Source organism: Sardina pilchardus, chromosome 11, assembly GCF_963854185.1.
Source record: "Sardina pilchardus chromosome 11, fSarPil1.1, whole genome shotgun sequence".
Taxonomy (NCBI): Eukaryota; Metazoa; Chordata; class Actinopteri; order Clupeiformes; family Clupeidae; genus Sardina; species Sardina pilchardus.
In genome coordinates this window covers 14,754,990-14,776,690 of record NC_085004.1, presented here as the reverse complement: position 1 = coordinate 14,776,690, position 21,701 = coordinate 14,754,990, and the positions used below count along the sequence as shown (strand labels likewise).

Genomic DNA, 21,701 nt, shown 5'->3' with positions numbered 1-21,701 from the left:
ATAAGAAATCCATGTACAATATTACAGCTGCAATAAACATTCAGAACAAACAAAACTAGAAAGGAAAAACACACAAATACATAGGGCTTGGAAAGTATAATCAGATTATGTTACTCTGTTCCAGAGTTGCATATATTCTTAGAATTCATAACTTTCAGGGCTTTTGAGTAAGAAAGGAAATGATTGTGAAATCCACTAAAAGTAGGCTTCACTTTTAAGTATCTACATTTATGTATGAAAAATGTACACACACATTACATGTAGGTACTGTAGTAGGATCTGATATTTCTTATCTTTCCTACAGAGCGTTCGTTTACTCTCCAGTCCATATGGTGGCGGTAATGCTACGTCCGGGTAATGCCATCCAATGGTCACGAAGAAAATGAAAACAATCATGAGGAAGTTGTCATGTTTAGTCTAGGCTACTGCCTGTGGACCAGACAGCTAGATGTGTAGGTAGACTGCTGAATACTTTTCAAGTATTGAAAGGCAACGTTGGGCTTTTATGCATCTTCATGGATGTTGTATCTCTGGTTTTACAAGATGCATACGGTCGTGTGCAGTTGCGAGGACTACCTTGTAAAGATGTTCGGGAATTGGCGCATGTCATCAGTGCGAGTATTAGCAATCCCTCTGTCACTAGTGGGCTCTCTCCACCTTCCAATGAACCTGATGAAGTTCAAAAAGAGATGGAAAGCCCATCTCACTGTCATGGAAATGTAGTTACGCCTCTGGCTCTCTCACTTGTTGAAAAAATGTCAGTCAACCTCCTGGATCACGAGTCACCACAGGACCTCAGACGGTACCTACAAAGTCTGTTTCGGGTGCTTCATGAAGAATTCAATTTCATTTCAAGCACTGTAAGTTGTGGTGTTCAGTGCTCGTCAAAATGTGTGCAGGCTCAGTCTTCTTGTTCACACTCTGCCACAGAGTAATTCTTTCATTCTTTTCCACAGTTATCTCTTTTTGGAAACAGGAATCGATTGGTGTCCCATTTGGCAGCAAAATGTCTGTCCTCACTCTTAATTTGTGAACTTCAGAGTTCAGTGAGTCTACTTGTTTCATATTTGCATACAGTATGTCAAATTCCCCATATGCAATAATAGCGTAGGCCTTTCATTTCAGTTTGTTCTAAGAATGTACGCTGGCTTATCAATGCTGTATGTGTATGTAACCTTTAACTAATGTTAGGCCATCAATCGGAGAGGGTTAAAGCGGAGTAATCAAGGATCTTTGCATCAATTCCTCTTACCATAGAATGCACGTGGCATAGTGATGCAAAGGATGAGTGAAGAGGCATTCCAAATGCACAGCTCCTGCTATAAATTGGATGCTGCCATCTGGTCCCTCACGGCTGTGATTAAGGAAGTCCTCAAAGGCAACACTGGGCACAAGTCAGGTAAACATAGCCCTTTGATGGACTATTTTGACTTTTTACAAAAAAGTATTGTACCAAAAGACAACAGATATTTGTACTCAAAGACTTGAATTTGACCATTGTAGTCTTTCACTCATTCTAGTGCTTGATCTCCTTCTCAGAGCACATTGAAATGTTACTCGCAAGGACGGACTCGGGTATCACATCCTGGTACTCCTCTCTTCTCCAGGCTGAGGACAGGACCAGGACCGCTGGTGACTGGGAGACAACACTGACTACGTTCATGGACCTGCTGGAAGCCCTCACTGCTGCCCGATTCCGGCTGGGTGCCTGTGTCTCGAGCCAGAGGCTGCTGTTCCTCCGAGCTCCAGCTCTTCTACAACTTCTAGACGCTCGCGTAGACTACTACGTGAAGAAGCATGTCCTTTTGCTGCTGAAGAAAACGCTTCTTCAGAGGACTGGTGAGGATTGGCTCTCAGGGGCGCTAGTCCCCACGGCCCACGGAGACCCGTACCTTGTTGAGGACATGGCTGCGCTCACAGGGTCTGTGCTAGAGGCGGTGGACTGTGATTGGCTGGGTCATGTGCCTGTGAGAGCCAGCCCCAGTTTCTTTGGTGGGTCCGACCAGTCACGTCCAGAAGAAAGAGCTGATGATGTGATGCTGAGAGCGGTCAGCCTCGTTCTTCTGAAATCCCTGGAGCACCAAACGCAGACAGCTCATAGTAAGTGTAAGCTGCATTTGATTTTAATTCTTGGTCACTGTGTGTTTATATATATACACAAACAAAAAAAACAAGTACACAGACACGCAGACACGCAGACACGCAGACACGCAGACACGCAGACACGCAGACACGCAGACACGCAGACACGCAGACACACAGACACACAGACACAGACACACACACACACACAGACACACACACACACACACAAATGCACTTGACAGAACACACAGACCTACACACATTTCAAACTAGGACCGCTTGGGGGTTTTGCCGACAACGTGAGGGGGTGAAAATGTTGGGGGATTGGGAGGGTTTGTTTGGCCAGCTTGGAAGTTGGAGCTATTCTTTTTTTTTTTTGTAGTGTGGCTGTGTTGACAGCAGGTGGCAGTGTTTTCCTTCACTACTCACTAATAAATTCTGTCTCTTAGGTGGCAGCCAGACCATCCATACATTGAGGCATTTAAAGAAGCTACTTCTGTTCCTGAACCAGCATTGTGTTCAGCTGAGGCAGAGCGGTCATCCTTGTTTCTGTGTGTCACTGGTGTTTGCGGACCAGGATGATGACATGGTAGAGGCCGCCAGGGCGTTAATTATACTACACACACATCAGAAAAGGTAAGACAAGGCCTTGCTCTCCAGGGACAGGAGTTAATTCCTTATAGATTTTTACTGTCTTTGATAATATAGTTGTCGCCGTTATCTTTCACTGACAAACGAATTAATGGCTGACTTGTGGTGATTCTCTCATAGCTTGGGTGTCCTCTCCGCGACCAACTCTTGTGAGATGGGGTTGAACCCCCACTGCCATTTTGTGCTACTCCTTAGAGGTCTTGCGTTCGACCACTCTGTGCTGCTCGATTTCCTGATCTCTTCGGAAACCTGCTTCCTGGAGTACGTCGTCCGCTATTTGAAGCTCCTACGGGATGACTGGGAGGGATTCTGCAACTCGTGTCAGCTCATCGAGGGACAGGACGCCCAAAGGCATGGCAGAGGGTGGAGGAAGGACAGTAGTCAAACGTCGGCTATGCACGACATATCCACTGTAAGTGAAGTGAGAGAATCTCATTCAGGTGACGGTACGAGCAAGGCCAGCTCGGGTCCACGTTCGTGCCCACGTCTGGTGGATTATGGCAGCTCGGAGGACTCCGGGGAGGAGGAGGAGGTGGAGGTGGAGGAGGAGATGGATGTGAGTGCCAGCACACCTGACAAAGGCCTAAAAGCTCCAGCAGGGTCCCACAGCTCCGAGGGAGACAGACAGTGTGTCTCGCTGCCAGACTGCAAAGCAAGCTTGGAACCAAGTAAACAGGTAGCTTTTGTCAAATGCACACAGACATCTCTAGCTCGAAAAGTAGCACTTTGCCTCATGGAACTAAGGACAGTTGTGTCAAGGCTACAGAGAAAGAACCTGTTTCCTTATAATCCTGCCTCACTTATAAAGCTCCTGACACTCATTGAAGAAAAGGTGGATTGATTCCCTAGTTTTCACTGGTAATACCTGTAAACATGTAATTATGATTTCAGATGTGTCTGCAGACATCAAGTAAAGATGTTCTGCATCCACTGTGACAGACTTAACCATCTGTGCTTAGCCATTTCATCTAATAAATCTTGTGAGTAAGATGAGTAAATTGTTGTTGTTTTGTTAAGGTATCGTGCTGTGAAAAAGTATTTGCCCCCTCCCGATTTGTTTTATTTTCGCTTATTTGTCGTACTTAAATTTTTCAGATCATCTAACTAATTTTAATATAAGACAAAGACAATGTGAGTAAACATAAAATGCAGCTTTTAAATGCTAATTTCATTTATTGAAGGTAATCAGTTGTTCAAAACCTCTATCACCTGATGTGAAAAAGCAAATAACTGGTTGAGCCACCCTTGGCAGTAACAAATGTTTCAAACAAGTCGCTTACATCGCAAATTTCGGCCCACTCTTCTTTGCAGAATTGTTTTGATTCTGCCATATTGGAAGGTTTTCGAGCATGAATTGCCTGTTAAAGGTCATGCTACCACAGCATCTCAATCGGTCATGACTTTGACTAGGCCAATCCAAAACCTTAAATTGGTTTCCCAGGCCTTGAAGCAGTGAATTAGCCCCAGATAATCACACTACCACCACCACCACGTTTGACTGTTGGTATGATGTTCTAAGTGTAGAATGCTGTGTTAGCTTTATGCCAGATATAATGACACTCATGTCTTCCAAAAAGACTTTTGACTCACTACACAGAATATTATTCCAAAAGTCTTGGTGGGGGTCAACAAGATGTTTTTTGGCAAATGTGAAACAAATGTGAAATGTGTTTTTTGTTTTGTTTGTTTTTTGGTCAGCAGTGTTTTTCATTTAGCATTTTTGCTTAGTCTCTTTCTTATTGTGGAATCATGAACACTCACCTTAACTAAGGCAAGCAAAAACTGCAGTTCTTTGGATGTTTGTCTATTTTTTTTGTGACCTCCCCGCTGTTTACTTATGTATCCGAGGTGTACAGCCAGAAGCCTCACAGATCACTTGTGATCAGATTGTGTTACAGCTAACATCACAGTCATTAAACTCCCATAGTCCAGGATGAACCAAAACATATTGGCGTTTACACTACAAAGGCAGCAGCAAGTGGTTTGACTGATAGGATCACAAATTCACAATATGCCTTGGTAATTGTTTACACCTGTATTAAGAACAGACGACTTGTGATTGGACCCCCCCCCCCCCCCCCATTTTTTTTTAAACAAATGTAAACAACGGGGAATAACAGACATGTTAGCTAATAGCCATTGTTTACAGTTATTCTGGTGTAGTGTTGACACTACATTTTTACCTATTACTTACAATCCTTGAGTAAACTCAGGATAAGCAGAGATGATAATTGGCCACAGTTCCCTTAACCCAGTGAAACAACCTTTAATACCAACACTTTACAGCTACTATAAAATATCTTCACATTATTTGTTCAGGGAACTTTGTGAAGGCAACTTAGTTAAAGAAGTTTGTTATTAAGTTAAATAGAACATGCCCTGTTCACACAGTTTTTTTATTTTACAGAACATGGTTTAAATTGGAATCAGATCAAATTGGAATCAGATCATCATGTTTTTCGGAGGCCCCTTATCCCTGTAAACAAGGACCAGATCCTTGTGTCCAGGTAGTGTTGGACTGTGATCCGGGAGGGTCTAACGGCTCTCCTCTAATAGGGTGGCAACCCGCTGTCTCCACCTCCTAAGCACACACAGACGTGGCTGTTAAAACAACACAACAGATCAAACATGACGCGTAGCTGGTTGGCCTGTATAGTGGCGACTACAGCCACTCAAACACAGACGACATGTCCGTGCTATCTCACTCTCCGTTAGTGCGGTTTCCACACATGCCCTCACGTTGCCTCTGGAAATGCTGAGAGCTCCTGTGGTTGTCTGTCACCAGGAGAGAAAAACAGAGATGTCTGCTATCTGGCCTGCCAGTGACACGGCCTTGCTTCTCTATCAGTTGTTTCATGCAAATGAGTTATGGATGAGGTTGATCCCTGAGGCTATGTTTTGTTTTGTTTTTTAGGCTACAACATTTTTACAACAACCTACCACACACACACACACACACACACACACACACACACACACACACACACACACACACACACACACACACACACACACACACACACACACACACACTTAAACACACACACACCTACACCTCAGGACTGCTCCAGTGTGGACCTTGTCATTCTCCCACTTGTGGAGAGAGAGAGCTGCTGAGCTGGGTGTGACCCTAAAGAATTCCAAACAAAGAGTGTGCCTGTGAGGAGATCCCGGCCATCGGCCACTGGGCACTTTCCCACCGTAAGCAGCCGTGCAGTGTTGTGCTGCCGAGGGGGACGGCCCTCTTTACCTGTGCTCCTGCCGCCCCTCCCTCTTTCCCTCTCTCTCTCTCTCTTTCTCTCTCTCTCTCTCTCTCTCTCTCGCTCTCTCTCCTGAAAACGTGGAGGTAGGAAAGGTATGTTGGTTGTCTTTCGCATTCTCTCTTCGACCTTGTTGTTTGTCTCACCTTTTTATTGACTGTTTCTCTATTGTGATGACTTAGTTGTATAAGCGCATTTTACCTGCATTATGATACAAAAAACACAGACAAGACTACGTATAGCTAGTGTGAGTTTGTTTGAAAGAAGGCTGTTGGGTACCTGGCTGAGGTGATACGACAGCTCCGATACTTAAATGTCTTTCTGAAGAAAGACGTTAGCTGATTCCGGGCTATTATTCATTCGGTGAGATCCAGATTTGGCATATAAAGTTAGAGGAGGTGTTACAGGTGATGGACTACCTGGTGTCTGGAGGTAACTCTTACCTTTAGGGTACTCATCTCTGCCCTTCACTCTCTCTAGCTTCCTGAAAGAATTCTGAGAATGTTTTAATGCTTGCCGTTTTGAAAATAATTCACGAACCGGCTGCAGTTTTTCTTCCAATGTCATGTCATTGTTAAATTTGCTTGGCTTAATCTCCAGCTCTTTCTAAAGAATGTTTGTGTTTCTTTGCCAAGTACTCATGGAAACAAAATTCTGGGCAGAAACGGCACCGTGTCTTAGAATACCTAAGAGCCCTGAGTGGCCATATTGATGGTGGTTAATGAATGTGTCAGATCAAAGCGCACTCTCTTTCTCAGCGTTGTGTCGGAAGTTGCTTGTGGCACTGTTTGTTAAACTTAGTTCATGCTGAAGTGCATGTGGAGTTTTAGGCAGTTCTGAAGGTATGTTAAGTGGGCATACCATTTCACTAAACTGAAAGTTTTATTTCAGTTAATTTCATGAATTTGTTTTCTTTCATGAGTTATTTTGTACGTTTCATACCTTTTGTTTATTGAGGCTTATCCTGAGCCATGACTGTTGAGTCTGCATTCAATAGGTTCAGGATAACCTTTACTCTGAAATCTGTGTAAGTCAGCATTGTTCTAGAAGATACTTTTGTTTTACTTGTTTATTTTTCCAACTGCTTTTCATCTAAGCCACTTTCAACACATAGGGACAGTATGACAGATCAGGTCTTTATTCTGTAATTGCTTGGACCCTCTGGGTGTGAGGCTAACAGGTAGAGAGGGAGGATTTCTAACTTACTGTGTGCTTTTAATGACCGATTGAAGGATGGGAGCAGGTGTGTGAGGGCTTGTGTGTTTGTGCCGCTGATATTGCCTGAGGCCATACAGGCCCCTATTTACTGTTGACTGTTTCAGCAGCGGTGTTTTTCCGTACTCTCACATAAAGGAAGACCTACGGCCTCTTACATGGTCTGAGATTGCCGATCATACACACGGGACCACAATGCCAACAGGCCCCCCTTTTTTTGTCTTTTTGTAAAGTGTACAGTACACACACACACACACACACACATTTGTGAGTCAGGCCGTCGTGGTAATGGTTGCTAGGCTTCAGCATTGACTGCCTGGTCGTTTGTTCACTGCGGCACCAAGCATGAGCAGCTGTAGTCTAGCAGAAAGGGTTGAGGAGTACTTTGCAAATATTTACATCGGAAATAAAGACTGGAAATGCACCTACTCCGGCTTGGGCGTCGATCCCCGGTGGTAGGCAAATGGGGTTAGAATAAAGAGGTGTTCAAACAGCGGCAAAATAGAAGAGGGGCTCCTCTCTCCCAAGCTAAAGTTGACCTCCCCTGGAGTCCCTTCTCTCTACTCCCTTTATCAACACTTTTTGTGTTGGAAAGGGCATGAAGTTCTGCCTCCTTCTTTCAGATTGGGATCAAAATCTCACACTGTGAGCTTATCAGCATCTCTGCATAACAATAGGCACCCTCTTTAGTGACAACATGTCCGTTAATGTATTGCTGACAACTGTGTTTGTGTGTGTTTATGTTTGTGTGTGTGTGTGTATACATACACACACATCCATACACAAACACACACACACCCGCATTGTTTTGTTTTTTCAAGAAAGATAAAAACTAGTTTAAATTTAAACATGTTTTTTCATATCGTTTGAAGTGAAATAAAGCTTCTTGGAGACTCCCAGAGTGCCACAACAGAGAGTCCGCGTACCACCAGTGGTACCCGTACCACTGTTTGAGAACCACTGCGTTAATGTATCACTGACAACTCTGTTTGTGTATGTGTGTGTCTGTGTGTTTTGTTTTGCAGCCTCGGTGGCGGGATGATTGAGACGATCAGCGAGTGGTTCTGGTGGGACCGTCTCTGGCTTCCGTACAACCTCACATGGAGCGACCTGGAAGACAAAGAGGGGCGTGTCTATGCCAGAGTGTCCCACCTTTATATCACAGTGCCCCTCGCCATTACCTTCCTGGTAGTCCGATACCTCTTTGAAAGGTAAGACAGAGGAATGTGAACGCAACAATGAGGTGGAGGAGGAGAGGGAGGAGAAGGAGGACTGCTCAGCAGGGCCATGAACTAGAGTGCTTTTGCCTGGAGGCTACTGTCTCACTGACTGGACGTGATCAAAGGACATGTGGATTTGTGCACTGTGATATGATAATTCTGACCACATATATAGAGACATACTGTGATTTCCCAACTATAGCTGTGGCTTAGACATTGATTTTGCAAAATATCCTCAGCTATGAGGTTAACATATGGGGGCTGTTAATATGGTATTAATGTGGTTTTGTTTCTTTTGACTTGCAAAAAACACTGTCCTGCGGCCAATACACCGTAAATTACTGTACAATCATTACACATAGTGATAAAAATGTATACTGACATGCTAGCTGTAGGGAAATATTATTATGTCTCCATGGTAGAGCATAAATGTAATAACAGTGTTGTCCTATTTCCTGAGTTCGTAATGTGTGCTGTTGTGTGGAGAATGACATATGAAACACTGAGAGGGTCTCTGTTTGTCCGCCTTGTCCACCTGCAGGGTTATTGCGACACCATGTGCGGCCTTGCTGGGAGTGAAAGAGCCGGCGAGGCTGAAAGTAGCACACAACCCAGTGCTTGAAGTCTTTTTCAGTTCTCGCTCCAAAAACCCACGGCAGGTACAGCACACTTTCCTTCAGCTGTGTTTGGACTTCCTGTGACTCTCCTACAGTAACTTTGTGTTTCTCTCTAGTGTAGAGCTATAACTTCACCTCCTTGCTTTTGACTTTCCTATAGCTGTGTTTGGATTTCCTGTGACTCTCCTAACTTTTTTATTTTGTACTAGCACAGTGCTACAACTTGACCTCCTTCATTTTGACTCTTGTGCAGGCTGACTCATGACACAGCTTTGGCCATGATTTTGACTTGCTGGTGGTGCCTTTTGGCGCCATAACAGCCTTTGTTGCCTCCTCTGTGGTCATGACTCATGATGAGTTAGTGATAGTTGGTCCACATGCGCCTGTGCTCGGGGTCAGGGTTACCAAGGTCAAACGCGCATGTTTACCCTCCCGCTGCGGATATATGCGCACTGCCCATAGAATCCCTTTGATGGGATTACAGAGGGGGGTTCTCACCATGAGACAGCGCACAGTGAGATCTCTACTCAACCTAAACAAACTCAAGTGTCATGGTGATTGCTCCCAGGGCCCCTTGATGAGGGTGTTTGTTGTGTTAGAAGGTGTGCTTGAGGACGTGTGGTGTGTGAGTCAGTGTGTTTGTGTATGTGTGTGTTTGTGTGTGTTTGTGTGTGTTTGTGTGTGTGTGTGTGTGTGTGTGTGTGTGTGTGTGTGTGTTGCACAGTATAATACAATTTTTGACTCATGTCATGGGGAAGTGTACTGAGCTCATGAAAAAAAAAAGAATTTGACGGTCTCTGGGGATTTGCGTATATGAAAAAAAGAACCACTTCCCGGCTGACCTGACCTTTCTCCCCTCAGGCAGATATCGAAGGACTGTCCAAGAAATGCAGCTTGACGGTCAGACAGGTGGAGCGCTGGTTCCGCAGGAGACGCAATCTGGACCGTCCCGGAGTCCTGAAGAAGTTCCGAGAGGCCAGGTACCAAATATGAAATGAGGCAGAAAAGATTCTGATTCCTAAGAACAGTTTTTATGTTTCGGACACTGTGTTTTGTCTCTCAGTGTAATAATGTGACCTCATCTATTGCTGTTACAGTAATCTTGTCTCTTTCATGTCTTCCTTTGTAGTTGGAGATTTGCCTTCTATTTGTGCGCGTCCATCGGAGGAGTAGTGGCTCTTTATGACGTGAGTACATCTTTATCTCTTGTTGTGTAGGGAGAGGTCCATTATGCTAAAAAAAATGACGCTCTTACACAACGGCATTCTGTGCCGTGTGGGCTGAGTGGTGGAGTCCTAATCTACAGAATGGGCAGGGAAAAGAGGGTGAAAAGCCTCTTCGCTAAAAGCCTGACTCAGAGCTCTTGGCTTATCTGGAATACTTTGCTTCCTGCTTAGCATTTACACGTGTACCTGTGAACACAATATGCACGCAATCACAGTTGTAAGGTGTTGGAGCTGTTTTGTTTTCCACCGTGTTGTCCACCGTGCGGCAAACGCTGTCTCCCGAGTCAGTTGTGCTGCCACTATTGGCGTGGACAGGAGGGCCTGTGTTTTCGGGGCAGTTCTGACGGGGGAAGAATGAAACTGATATGCGCTCATCTGGACTGCACCTGAAGGGGTGGCATTTGAGCTGTGTGCTGTGAGAGGTGATGTGATCACTGTGGGAATAGCCTTTAGATAGGCAAAATATATGGATCGGCTCCACCAAACCAAACCGAACCGAACGTGCCCGCCAGTCCAATTTTTAGTACACACAGCAGTGGGAGTTGTTTGCATGCTTTCCTTGCAGTTTTTGCTTAATGGGAGAAGTGGAGTGCTGTGTTTTGAAAAGACAAGCAGCTGTGTTGTTAATGGGCCGAAGCATCGGCCTGTGATGCAGTTGAATTTGGGGTGCTTTTGTGCTTGGCTGAGTGTTTTGGCTTCCTCAACATGCCTTGGAACTTATCGTTGCACATGCTGTGAAAAGCCAGCAAAAGCTACAGTATTCTGACTTCAGCACATATTCAGTGTGAATCCCATTCTTACATTAATATGAATGTAAACATCCTTGTAGATATGATATAATCAGCTCTAAAGGTAGTACTGAGCGGGTACTATTAGTATTAGTACTTACTATGTTGTCTATGAAGTGTAATAGCACACTGATGTATACTTTTACTCATGAACATACTGTCCTGCTTTGGACACTGTGAATTAAGAATATTTGAATTGGTCCGATTTATGCTCCTGTTTCAAAATAGATATCAGTTTCGAACATTGATCCATTTAGTCAGTATCCTGTACGCTTTCAGAATGCATGTAAAAGATGGATACAATGAAGAAAGAGTATGGACTGAAGACTCCATTCGTATCTATATTTAAAGCTGAGCATGAGCAATTTGATCTGCTCACTGTATTACTAAATACTGCAGCACAAAGTTGCCTGTTTTTAACTGATGTGTTCTCTCCGCAGAAAGAATGGTTTTATGACACTCGACAGATGTGGGTTGGTTACCCAAAGCAGGTGGGTTTAAATTTATTAGATTATTTATTTATTTATTTATTATTATTTATTTATTGATGGAAGGTTACGTTCTTGATTCAGGCATTGCCCAAAATACCTGATGTGTTCATCTAAAAATAAGATATTTCTGATGTGTAGCCCCATTTTTATAGTAACACGCACATATGAATTTAATCACCTCTCCCCAAGGTTTGGTACTTTCATGCAGTGTTCAGATTTATAACAGCTACACATAAAACTCAAGATAATTCCTCTACAGATCCAAATCAAACACTTATTGATTCCATTTTTAGAAGCAAGTCCGTTTCACAATACGGTAATAAAGGAATGTGTCTGGATATATACAGTGAGGAGCACATGTATTTGATACCCTGCTAAAACAGGAATATAAAATCATCATTTGACAATTGATCTTAATGCCTTAACTCAAAAAATTAGTACAAATCAAACCGCCAAGGACACCAATTTTCTTTGTGATTGAAGAATGTATCGTAAATAGATAAATGTTTTCCTTAAATGCTAGGGGAAGGAAGTATTTGACCCCCTATGTAACCCTATGGGAATTCAACACATAGGGTTAACATAGGGGCGGGCAGATTTTTATTTTTTAAGGCCAGCTATTTTATGGATTCAGGATATTATGCATCCTGATAAAGTTCCCTTGGCCGTTGGAATTAAGATAGCCCCACATCATTACATACCCTTTACCATAGCTAGAGATTGGCATGGTGCTTTTTCCAGTAGGCCTATTAGCCTGTTTGATTTGCATTGAGCTCAATGAGCATCAAACAGGCTAATAGGCCTACTGGAAAAAGCACCATGCCAATCTCTAGCTATGGTAAAGGGTATGTAATGATGTGGGGCTATCTTAATTCCAACGGCCAAGGGAACTTTATCAGGATGCATAATATCCTGAATCCATAAAATAGCTGGCCTTAAAAAATAAAAATCTGCCCGCCCCTATGTTAACCCTATGTGTTGAATTCCCATAGGGTTACATTGGGGGTCAAATACTTACTTCCCCCTAGCATTTAGGAAGAACATTTATTTATTTACGAAACATTCTTCCATCACAAAGAAAATTGGCGTACTTAGCGGTTTTATTTTTACTCAATTTTTGAATTAAGACATTAAGATCAATTGTCAAATGACGATTTTATATTCCTCTTTTTAGGCAACTTTAGCATGGTATCAAATACATTTTCTCCTCACTGTATATACATTTTCCCTTCTCGCTAAATGTCAGATTTAATCCAAAGTAATGATACCAGTGATTGGATTGAGAAACTGGCTCGATTTGTTCATTAAATGATCTACTGTACAGCATATAATGTTATAATGTGGTGCGCATGAGGACTTTTTACTCGTTTGAGTACGCATTATGGTTTCAGATGTGAAACTGTACCCCTGCTTAAATATCAGTATATTGTGAAATGTGGATATTTTTTTGTGGATATTTGTTTCTGCAGTCGTTGCTGGAATCCCAGTATTGGTACTACATCCTGGAGATGAGCTTCTACTGGTCACTGCTTTTTAGTATCACATGCGATGTCAAGAGAAAGGCAAGTAGTACACAGAGTGGTCGAACATTTAGCCTTTCACTTGGTTCATGACATTTGATGACTGGCTGGAGTGACCGTATTATATAAAACATCTTTTCCCTCTACATTTCGCAGGACTTCAAGGAACAAATTATTCACCATTTGGCCACCTTAATCCTGCTGAGTTTCTCTTGGTGTGCAAACTATATCCGTGTTGGCACCCTGGTCATGATCGTGCATGACACCTCCGATGTTCTGCTTGAGGTATGGTATAATTGGTCTAGGTCAATCTAGTGATTTTGAGTTATGGACTGCATATGCACAGCAATTGGCAGTCATTGCATTGTTTCTTCATTCATTTTTAGGCTTGTATCCTAAGACCAGATGGTGGAAGGGGAGGGAATGATGTAATTTGCTTGTGCTGTAAATTCTGAGAATTTTAATATGTTTTTTTTTTTTTTTTTGGCCGTGTTGCAGTCTGCCAAGTGTTTCAATTATGCCAAATGGGAGAAAACCTGCAACTCACTCTTTGTCGTGTTTGCCATTGTGTTCATGGTCACCAGGCTTATAATCTTCCCCTTCTGGTAAGCACATCTTATTTGTCTATGAGAGAGAGTATATCTCAATTCTTCAACTGTGTGGATCTTTCATTGTCACAGTGGTCTATCCCTAATTTAGATGCTAAGTGCAAAGTCTAAAGTCCAACTGGAGTCAATGTAACACCGGTACAAAATCTATTTGCATATTCAATGACGCGAGCAAGATCTTAAGCACAGGCATTGGTGGGTCAGCTAAAAACGGTCACATGCCACATAATGGCTTTATTATGGCTTCATGCACGAGAACTTAACTCATATACTGATTTAGCAGTTTGCCTAGCATGCAAATTAGGGTTTCCATTGTTATTAACTGACACCTTCACTTTTATAGCGAAGGCTTTCTAACACATGTTAGGAGTTCAGCTTTAACTCTATACAGACCATTTGCCATGTGCAGTTTTCTTCCTTCTTCTTGAACAATGTGCGGCGGCCTTTGAACTGGTTTCCTGCATCTATCCGACAAGTTGAATAAACACACTGATGTATACCTTTACTCAAAATCGTACCTCCATGCTTTGCACTGTTTGCTTTGCAAATACAAAGACTTAAAAGGCCCACGGAGAAGCAGTCCATCAATAAGCACTATCCAGACAACTTGTTTGAACCGCTCTGGAAAATACATCAGATTTCGTGCCTTTGTTTTTTGGACGCGCCTCCAACCAAATACCATACTTGCAACAAGCAAAGCTACTTTTGGCTTCTCTGACTCCTCAATCTAAATCTCAGTCTCAGGTCAGATGATGGCATGTCTGATTAGACTAACGGAACCTGTGGCGTGCGCTGTGCCAGACTGCTGTAGGGGCATAGAGAGAGGAGTTTACTACGAGGAACTATTTCCAGGCTGATTAATGTGCCATTTAGTCATTACTATGAATTGCACTATGTATTAAATGCTTTGCACTTTGTTATGCTTTGCGAAGTCACATTCTTGACTAGATCTTTTGGAATGTGCACAATCCTCTCATTAATCATTATTGCAACACCTGAGGATACACCTAGTTTAAATGTATGAATTTATGATGTGATTATCTCATCTCTTGCACAATCAACAATATGCTTGTTTACTTACTGTTTGTTTATGGTTATGGTTATGGGATTTGGCAGACATCTTGGTCGCCTTACTTAACACTGAGGGACAATTTCCCACACTGTACATGGATGAAGAGGACTTCAATGGAGATCTCCATTGAGAATAAGCTCTTCGAAGAGGACTACCGTATAATTTCCCAACTATTAGTCGCGGCTTATACATTGATTTTGCTAAACACGGGGGAAGTTAATATAGCACTAATATGGTTTTGTTTCTTTTAACTTGCTTAACACACTGTCCTGCGTCTTATACACAATGAGGCTAATACACAGGAAATGATTGTAGTCTTAACCCATGTATGAGAGACGCTGAGTATTGTAGCATGTGGTTCTGGTTGTTTTGTTAATCCCACCTTTCCCCCTTCTTTTCCGACTCTCTCTCAGGGTGATCCACTGCACATGGGTCTACCCACTGGAGTACTACCCCCCCTTCTTTGGATATTACTTCTTCAACGCCATGCTTGTGGTCCTGTTGCTTCTCCATATCTTCTGGGCCTACCTCATAATGCGCATGGTGAAAAAGTTCCTCTTTGGCAATGTAAGTTGAATTGTTCATTCAAAGTAAAGCTTTTTCGAATGTGCTGCTAGTGTACGTTCAGAAATTATAGCAGGTGCCTTCGGGCTCATGTTGGACTTTGGTCAGAAGTATTGGATCTTGATAGAGTCTTGGCAATTAATCTAAGGCCCACAGATACGACTTGTAATCTTTGCTCCTCCTGTGTAGATAAACTGCATTCATGAACAATGCTGGATCTTTACTGTGCACTCCAGATCTTAGCTGAGCCGTAATCTAATCTCACTCTAAAGAGAGTATTCTGAGTGACGGCATAAGATGGAGGTCAAGGATACGTATCGATCTGGCGCTTTATCTATAGTAGATGTGGTGGAGGAAGCTGAAGAATTGGAAGCAATAGTTGTCTGTCAACTTGCTCTTATTAATGTGGCTAAATTATGTATACAAATAGCAGTTCATTTGGTAATTTACAATTTGTTGAGCAGGCTAAGTAGTCATTTTACAATAATTACACTCCTGGTGAATTGTAATCTGACAGGAGACTGGTGAACAATAATTGCTCAGAAACAGAGACATGACAATATTCAGACATGACAGTTATGTTTTTGTGATTGTCCATCTTATTAAATGCAGTCAGCAGGTGAGTGATCATTCACAGCCTGTGGCTCAGCTTGCTGATCTCAAATGAAGAGGGATTGCTGCTGTGCACGCGGTGATGTGCACACTTTAATGTGCGCTAATCTTTTAGTCTCTGATAGCCGTGACAGCTGTGACAAGATAAAAAGCATTATTTGTATTCATCAGCATTTATGAGCCGCAATCCAGCCAAAACGATTGCAGTGTTACAAGTTGAGGATGCCCTCCACCTCTAGGCCAATGGGTCCTGTTATGGGCTTCGTTTTGATAAGAGATAGGACCCTGCCTGGATTACCGATGACCTTTGCAGCTTCAAGCCTTTCCTGTGGGCACGGGTGAATACACATTACAGTATGTTCCCACATGATATACTGTAGGAGGGGCTGTTTACTTGAACGAGTAAAACTTTACCTGTTGGCCTATCACTCTGTAGGCCTCAGGGAGGAAAAAGTCTCCCCACATGTTTTACATGTTTTAACCGCGTCAGTCACGGCGGCAGCAGCAGCTCTTGTTTCTCCACTGAAGCGGAAAAGCACCTGTTTACTTGACCACTGTTTGACCACAGTGTTGAGATTCATGTATTCAAACTTATTTGGAGACGTATTGTTACTACTGACAAGATATTTGAAATAAATCTAAGAGGACTGTGTCTAATGTCAATTGGTTAATGGTTAAATGAATGTGAGTTGATTTTTTCATTATTGAACTCAAGACCTGTGAAGATAAGCTGCCTAGTCACTGGATGTCTGTGATGCTCTCTAAAAAAAAACATTTTCTTTCACAACAATTTTTGTGGATTCAGCACTTGATGTGCACATTTAATCATGTTATTCCACAAATATCTTACCGCGTTGTATGTGTATCACATTCCAAATGAAGACAGGGAACATTCCATGAAAAACACAGGCTTCAGGTCAGGCAGCCTTTATTTGATTGGTCAGTTTAACTATGACACTGAGCTGAGTGGACTGTGGGGGCACTTGGCTGAAGTTCTTTAGAAACTCTGGCCCTGCTGTTGAACTCACATGGTTTTTAGGGGTCAGCAGATTCTGCTAATCGCCCAGAGTCTAGATGACTTGCACGTGCTGTCCGTTGTCTGTTTTAGTGTGACTGATGTGTTTAAGACTACTCAAATGAAAAACATAATGATGTAATTCTGAGAGAAACAATGAAAAGTGCCTGAGCAAAACTCCTTGCGTCCTTTACATCTTGATATGTTTAATGTGGATCTATTTACATTGTTCAAGTCCAGAGAAATCTAAACATTCTAGAACAAGCCTTAAGGAGACAGCAATACATGCACTACCATATTTCTAGGTCATGTCTTCAGAATTTGTATCATGGTTACAACCATCTGCAGTTTTTTTGTTTTGTTTTGTTTTTACAAGAACCTCATTTTTCACCTTTAAAGATAACAGAACATAAAATAGAATATAATAGAATAGACGTTAGATGAGACAGATGATGTTTTACCACTTGAACTGCAGGGTTATGGGCAAATGGGCTATTCTGAGAACATGGCCACTACCATTACATGTAGGCTAGGTCTGATTTCAACACATGCCAGTGGTTAAGAAAGGAGAGTGGTCTTCTGTACAAAAGTGATATGTTTACCTCGAGCGGTTTTGTTTTATTTGTGCCATTACCTCTACCTTACATCTCTAGACAGACCACAGGTTAGCTAGCCCAGGTTATTTATTGTCTGCCTCCCAGCTCTTGGATGCTGGAGATGTGTAAACATTGCTTTTTTGCAAGTTTTGTGACTCTCTTGTTTTCTGCTTAGCTCGGTCAAATTCAGAGCTTATAATGTGATTGCAATGGGATTGGCAAGCGCCTAATCCCTGACAAATATAATGAGAAAGTTGCCAGGTGCAATTATTACACCTAATATGTGCAATACCAATCTGTCACTCTAGGGGACCTAATCATGGGTGATTAAATGTAACACAACACTTTTCAGAATGTTATTACTAGGAGGGAAATGGGCAAAATCCATCTGCTGAATGGATTGCCTTTCTCATTAGAATCCTATCTGCCAAGCATCTTCACATCAGGGCTGGCGTTTGAGCACTTGCGAACAAGTCAGCAATGAGTGCCAAGCAAGCAGTCTTCTGTCGGCATAGAGAAATGAAGTTGCAAGAGAGTGAAGAATAAGGAGTGTAACTGTTATAGACGTTATAGAGAAGGTCAAGATTAGAGATTAATTATCCTCCTCTTTAGTTTCCTCTGGTGAGCAGTAAGCAGTGATGAGTTGACCTTTTTCATTTTACCCCATCGCAAGATGTGGTGCCAACACATTTCAGTGCTTCAGCTGTTGTTTTTTTGTCGATATAATTGTCCTGACTCCTCTTAATCTCCCATTTTTGCCATGTCGACAGATGACCAAAGATGAAAGGAGCGATAATGAAGAGGACGAGGGAGAGAGCAGCCTGACTGAAGACTATGATGGACAGCCAAAGGTCACCAATGGCTCTAGTGTTGGGGGCTCCGCAAACCATCACTGATTGGTGGGACTGCCCATCCCCCCTGCCCCCATCCACCCCCTCCACACACACACTCCCCTCCGAGTGCCAGCTTCAGACTGGCACTCCGTGCCAAGTCTTTTCCATGGACTGTGGAACACCAGCGCCTTATGATGAAGAGGAAAAAAAACACTAATAACCCACAAAACAAATACAACCCCTTGCAGGCAAACAAAACAAAACAAATCCATTATTACGAGAGAGAATGGGCCAGCATTTTGTCAAAATCACATCTTTCAACAATATTCAGAAAAAAAAAGAACCACACAATGCTTTGGGAGTTTCCTGGGAGACGTTTTGTTTCTCGGGAGACATTGTGTTTCTTGGCACGCCTGACGCCCGATGCTCATCTCCGTTAACGAAAACAGTGTTGGTAATGGCACAACATCACATGGACGAGCTGATAACTGAGCAAGAACAGAGAACAAATAAACATCAACTGCTGTTTCTCCTCATCAGTCCATCCAATGTGTTTCTCATTTTTGAGGAACACAAACGCGCCCCATGCGCCATTACGTTTGCCCTACATCATCCATCATGGCCGGTTCCTCATGGTCAGGAGCCGTATCAGCATGGTTCATGTCAGCCTCTGCAGGCAAGAGGAAATTACACATAGACCAAACGAGATGACATTTACATTTTTTTTTCTCCCAGATATATGAAAATAGCAGTGTGCATTTCCCCTGTGTATAGCTTGAGCCCTGTATCTGCACTCTGTGAAATGCATTACGATGTAGTGGACAGAATCCAAGCATGGGTTCTCTTCCACATATGTTCAAGTACAGCGGAGGCTATGCTCAAAGCGTGCGCAGGGGCTCTGATGGACACCAGCAGTGGTGTCTTTTGAAGATGCCCTGTCAGCTTTTCTCTGCTGTGTAGTAAGGAACATCTGCTCATGTATTCTTTGATTCAGCCTGAGTGTCTATAGAAGCGGGTGAGCTTTTACATAATGTGTCTCCATGTGGCTCCTCAATGAAATACAGATCATGTCCCAGGATCCTGTAGATGTTATTGAAATGGATGGATGGAGAATGGATCATTATGAAGATTTATGAAGGTTGATATGACAAAGATACATTTTGTATTTTTCTGAAAGTGTTGATTCATTTTTAAAAGAGCACTGTACAAGTCCAATACATTTTGTTATATGAAAGATTTTCTTACACGGATAATGTTTTCATGATATACTTGGATTAGATGACAATGAGTCAGTGATCGAGTGGTTGCATCAGGAAAATGTGAGTCACTTTTAACTGTACAGTTTGTGTTGATTTTTTTTATTAATTTATTTGAAATGTACAGTCTTTTAAAATGTTCTCATCATTTAATGTTTGCTAATGGTAATAAAGTGAAGTAAGGTAAACACAATGCGGGGATGCTTTTCTTCAAAGGAATTTCCCTTGAATCATGACTTAAGGCTTTGTGCTTCTCGTGATTAAAGTCATTTGGTTATTCATCACGTCATCATCTCATTTCCTGGATCAAAGGTCCACACAGTAATTGGGGTTAAACCATCACTAATGACTGGATCACCAGTGGAAGCTTTATGATCGTCAGCGTGTGCAAATGCTTTAACCAGCCAACATGTGCTGTAGTCATAGATGAGTCCAGTCCTGCTTTGGTCATTCTGCGTGGGGACAGAGCTTGGGCTCGTTTATTTCGGCTTATGCCCCTTTCGACCTCTAGGGGGAGTCTGTCACCACAGTCCTGACTGGAAGGTGGAGCAGTCCTATCTCACATCTGACAGGTACAGTATGCATACATATTTCCTCTCTCATGATGCCAGTGGTGAAAATCTTTCTCCTCTCTGTTCACAGCACTATTTGTCTTTGTATTGCCATTTGTACAATATAAGAACAAATGTGTGTCAGCCAGTGACATAGTCTTAGTTATAGTGGGTATACTGTGATGTAGTAGTTAGCTGTAGTGGATATACTGTGATGTAGTAGTTAGCTGTAGTGGGCATATTGTGATCAACCCCAAAGGTTAATAAATATCCTTGCCTGGATATATACTGAGATTCTTTTTAAGTGGGTATACTGCGTAGTCCTGCATACCACGTCGACTACACCGCTGGTGCCAGCTTATTTGCCACAGAAGTGTACATTCAGTTGGATCTATTACAGGTGTTTGTCTCTTCAGGACACTTTCAGTATAGGCAGGCTAATCGGCAGTAGACTTGTGTTGAAAGAAATGCATGTCATCCTTCGCGTCGTTGTAGAGTAGGCCTACAACACATTCTTCACTGGATTTTGGCAAGGGCTGAAACTGCCTGTTGTGGTTTTCTCGTCAATTTGTCTTTGTCATCCAGCAAAAGGCTGTCAGCTATCAATCACAATTTTTGTTTCCAATCTTTCTTTAATCCTTCCCACAAACTCTTGCACAGGGACACTGAATTTGCCTTTGGTCTACGAGACTCTCAACTGATTAATCTGCAGATCCCTCCGACTGTTGTATCTCAAAAGCATATATTTTACATCTCAAGCTCACCCCTGAGCCTCTGATGTCATTTCCCACCCCGTTGTTGGAGAAGTCCTTGGGGGAACGTTGTCAAAGAAAGTGAGAAATCAAAGCCACCAAAAATGGGATTAGTCCTTTTTTTCCTTGACCCTCCCATAAAGGACTGCACACATCACTGAGGATCCATTCAGACTCCATGCACTCTATAGAGGAGGATTACACAAGGCCATATTCCCATGTTAGAAAGGGGAGCTTAATTTCATTCAAGTCACTTCCTCATGGGGCCTGGGCTGTCAGCTTCCAAGCCTGGCGATTCAGGCTGCGCATTCATCAGCCGGCCATTCCCACATCACCCTGGACGCTGCGCTGGGTAATCTCCTCCCTGGGTCACATGACTACACTGTGCGGTACAGTGTAGCATGTGGCAATCATGCCTTTAGTCTGACCAGTATGCGCATTGTGCGTGAACCTGGCCAGCCATGCAGGCAAAGTGCACACAGCTCCCACGTCTTCAAATAGCCCACGGTTATGCTGGGAGCAGTGACCCCAGGCCTGTGCTCAAAGGCATCTATGATGTCAGTGACACAGTAGGGTAGATCTTGAGGGGGACAAGATAATGGGCGAGAAACCTGCTTATTTTTATGTAGCCACAGCTCAAAAATATGAGTTTATGAAAACAGCAAACCTTGGTGTTTGTCAAATCCAAGCCAGTCCAATAGTGTAATCCACTTTCTTTTGATTTGCCCCATAAAACACTGTCTGGAGCAGTTGCAGCAGAAAACCCAAT

At 42.8% G+C, this 21,701-nt stretch overlaps 2 protein-coding genes across 6 annotated transcripts; both read left to right on the top strand.

The window, feature by feature from the left end:
* Positions 1-443: 443 nt before the first annotated feature.
* lins1 (lines homolog 1) lies at positions 444-3,956 on the top strand. 2 transcript variants are annotated; one of them, XM_062548847.1, is made up of 6 exons: positions 444-860; positions 957-1,046; positions 1,258-1,399; positions 1,540-2,100; positions 2,535-2,721; positions 2,857-3,956. In XM_062548847.1, exons 1-6 carry the CDS (start codon positions 516-518, stop codon positions 3,575-3,577), a joined length of 2,046 nt encoding a protein of 681 aa, XP_062404831.1. In that variant the 5' UTR covers positions 444-515; the 3' UTR covers positions 3,578-3,956. The 2 variants fall into 2 exon arrangements, with proteins under 2 accessions (XP_062404831.1, XP_062404830.1); XM_062548846.1 differs by having other exon boundaries at positions 1,540-2,106.
* Positions 3,957-5,383: 1,427 nt separating this feature from the next.
* On the top strand, positions 5,384-19,910 carry cers3a (ceramide synthase 3a). 4 transcript variants are annotated; one of them, XM_062548844.1, is made up of 11 exons: positions 5,385-5,937; positions 8,237-8,422; positions 8,973-9,090; positions 9,910-10,028; positions 10,178-10,235; positions 11,503-11,553; positions 13,023-13,115; positions 13,230-13,358; positions 13,572-13,678; positions 15,167-15,320; positions 18,311-19,910. In XM_062548844.1, exons 2-11 carry the CDS (start codon positions 8,250-8,252, stop codon positions 18,434-18,436), a joined length of 1,128 nt encoding a protein of 375 aa, XP_062404828.1. In that variant the 5' UTR covers positions 5,385-5,937; positions 8,237-8,249; the 3' UTR covers positions 18,437-19,910. The 4 variants fall into 4 exon arrangements, with proteins under 4 accessions (XP_062404829.1, XP_062404828.1, XP_062404826.1 ...); XM_062548842.1 differs by having other exon boundaries at positions 5,385-6,091; XM_062548843.1 differs by lacking the exon at positions 5,385-5,937 and adding an exon at positions 6,121-6,428.
* The last annotated feature ends 1,791 nt before the right edge of the window (positions 19,911-21,701 follow it).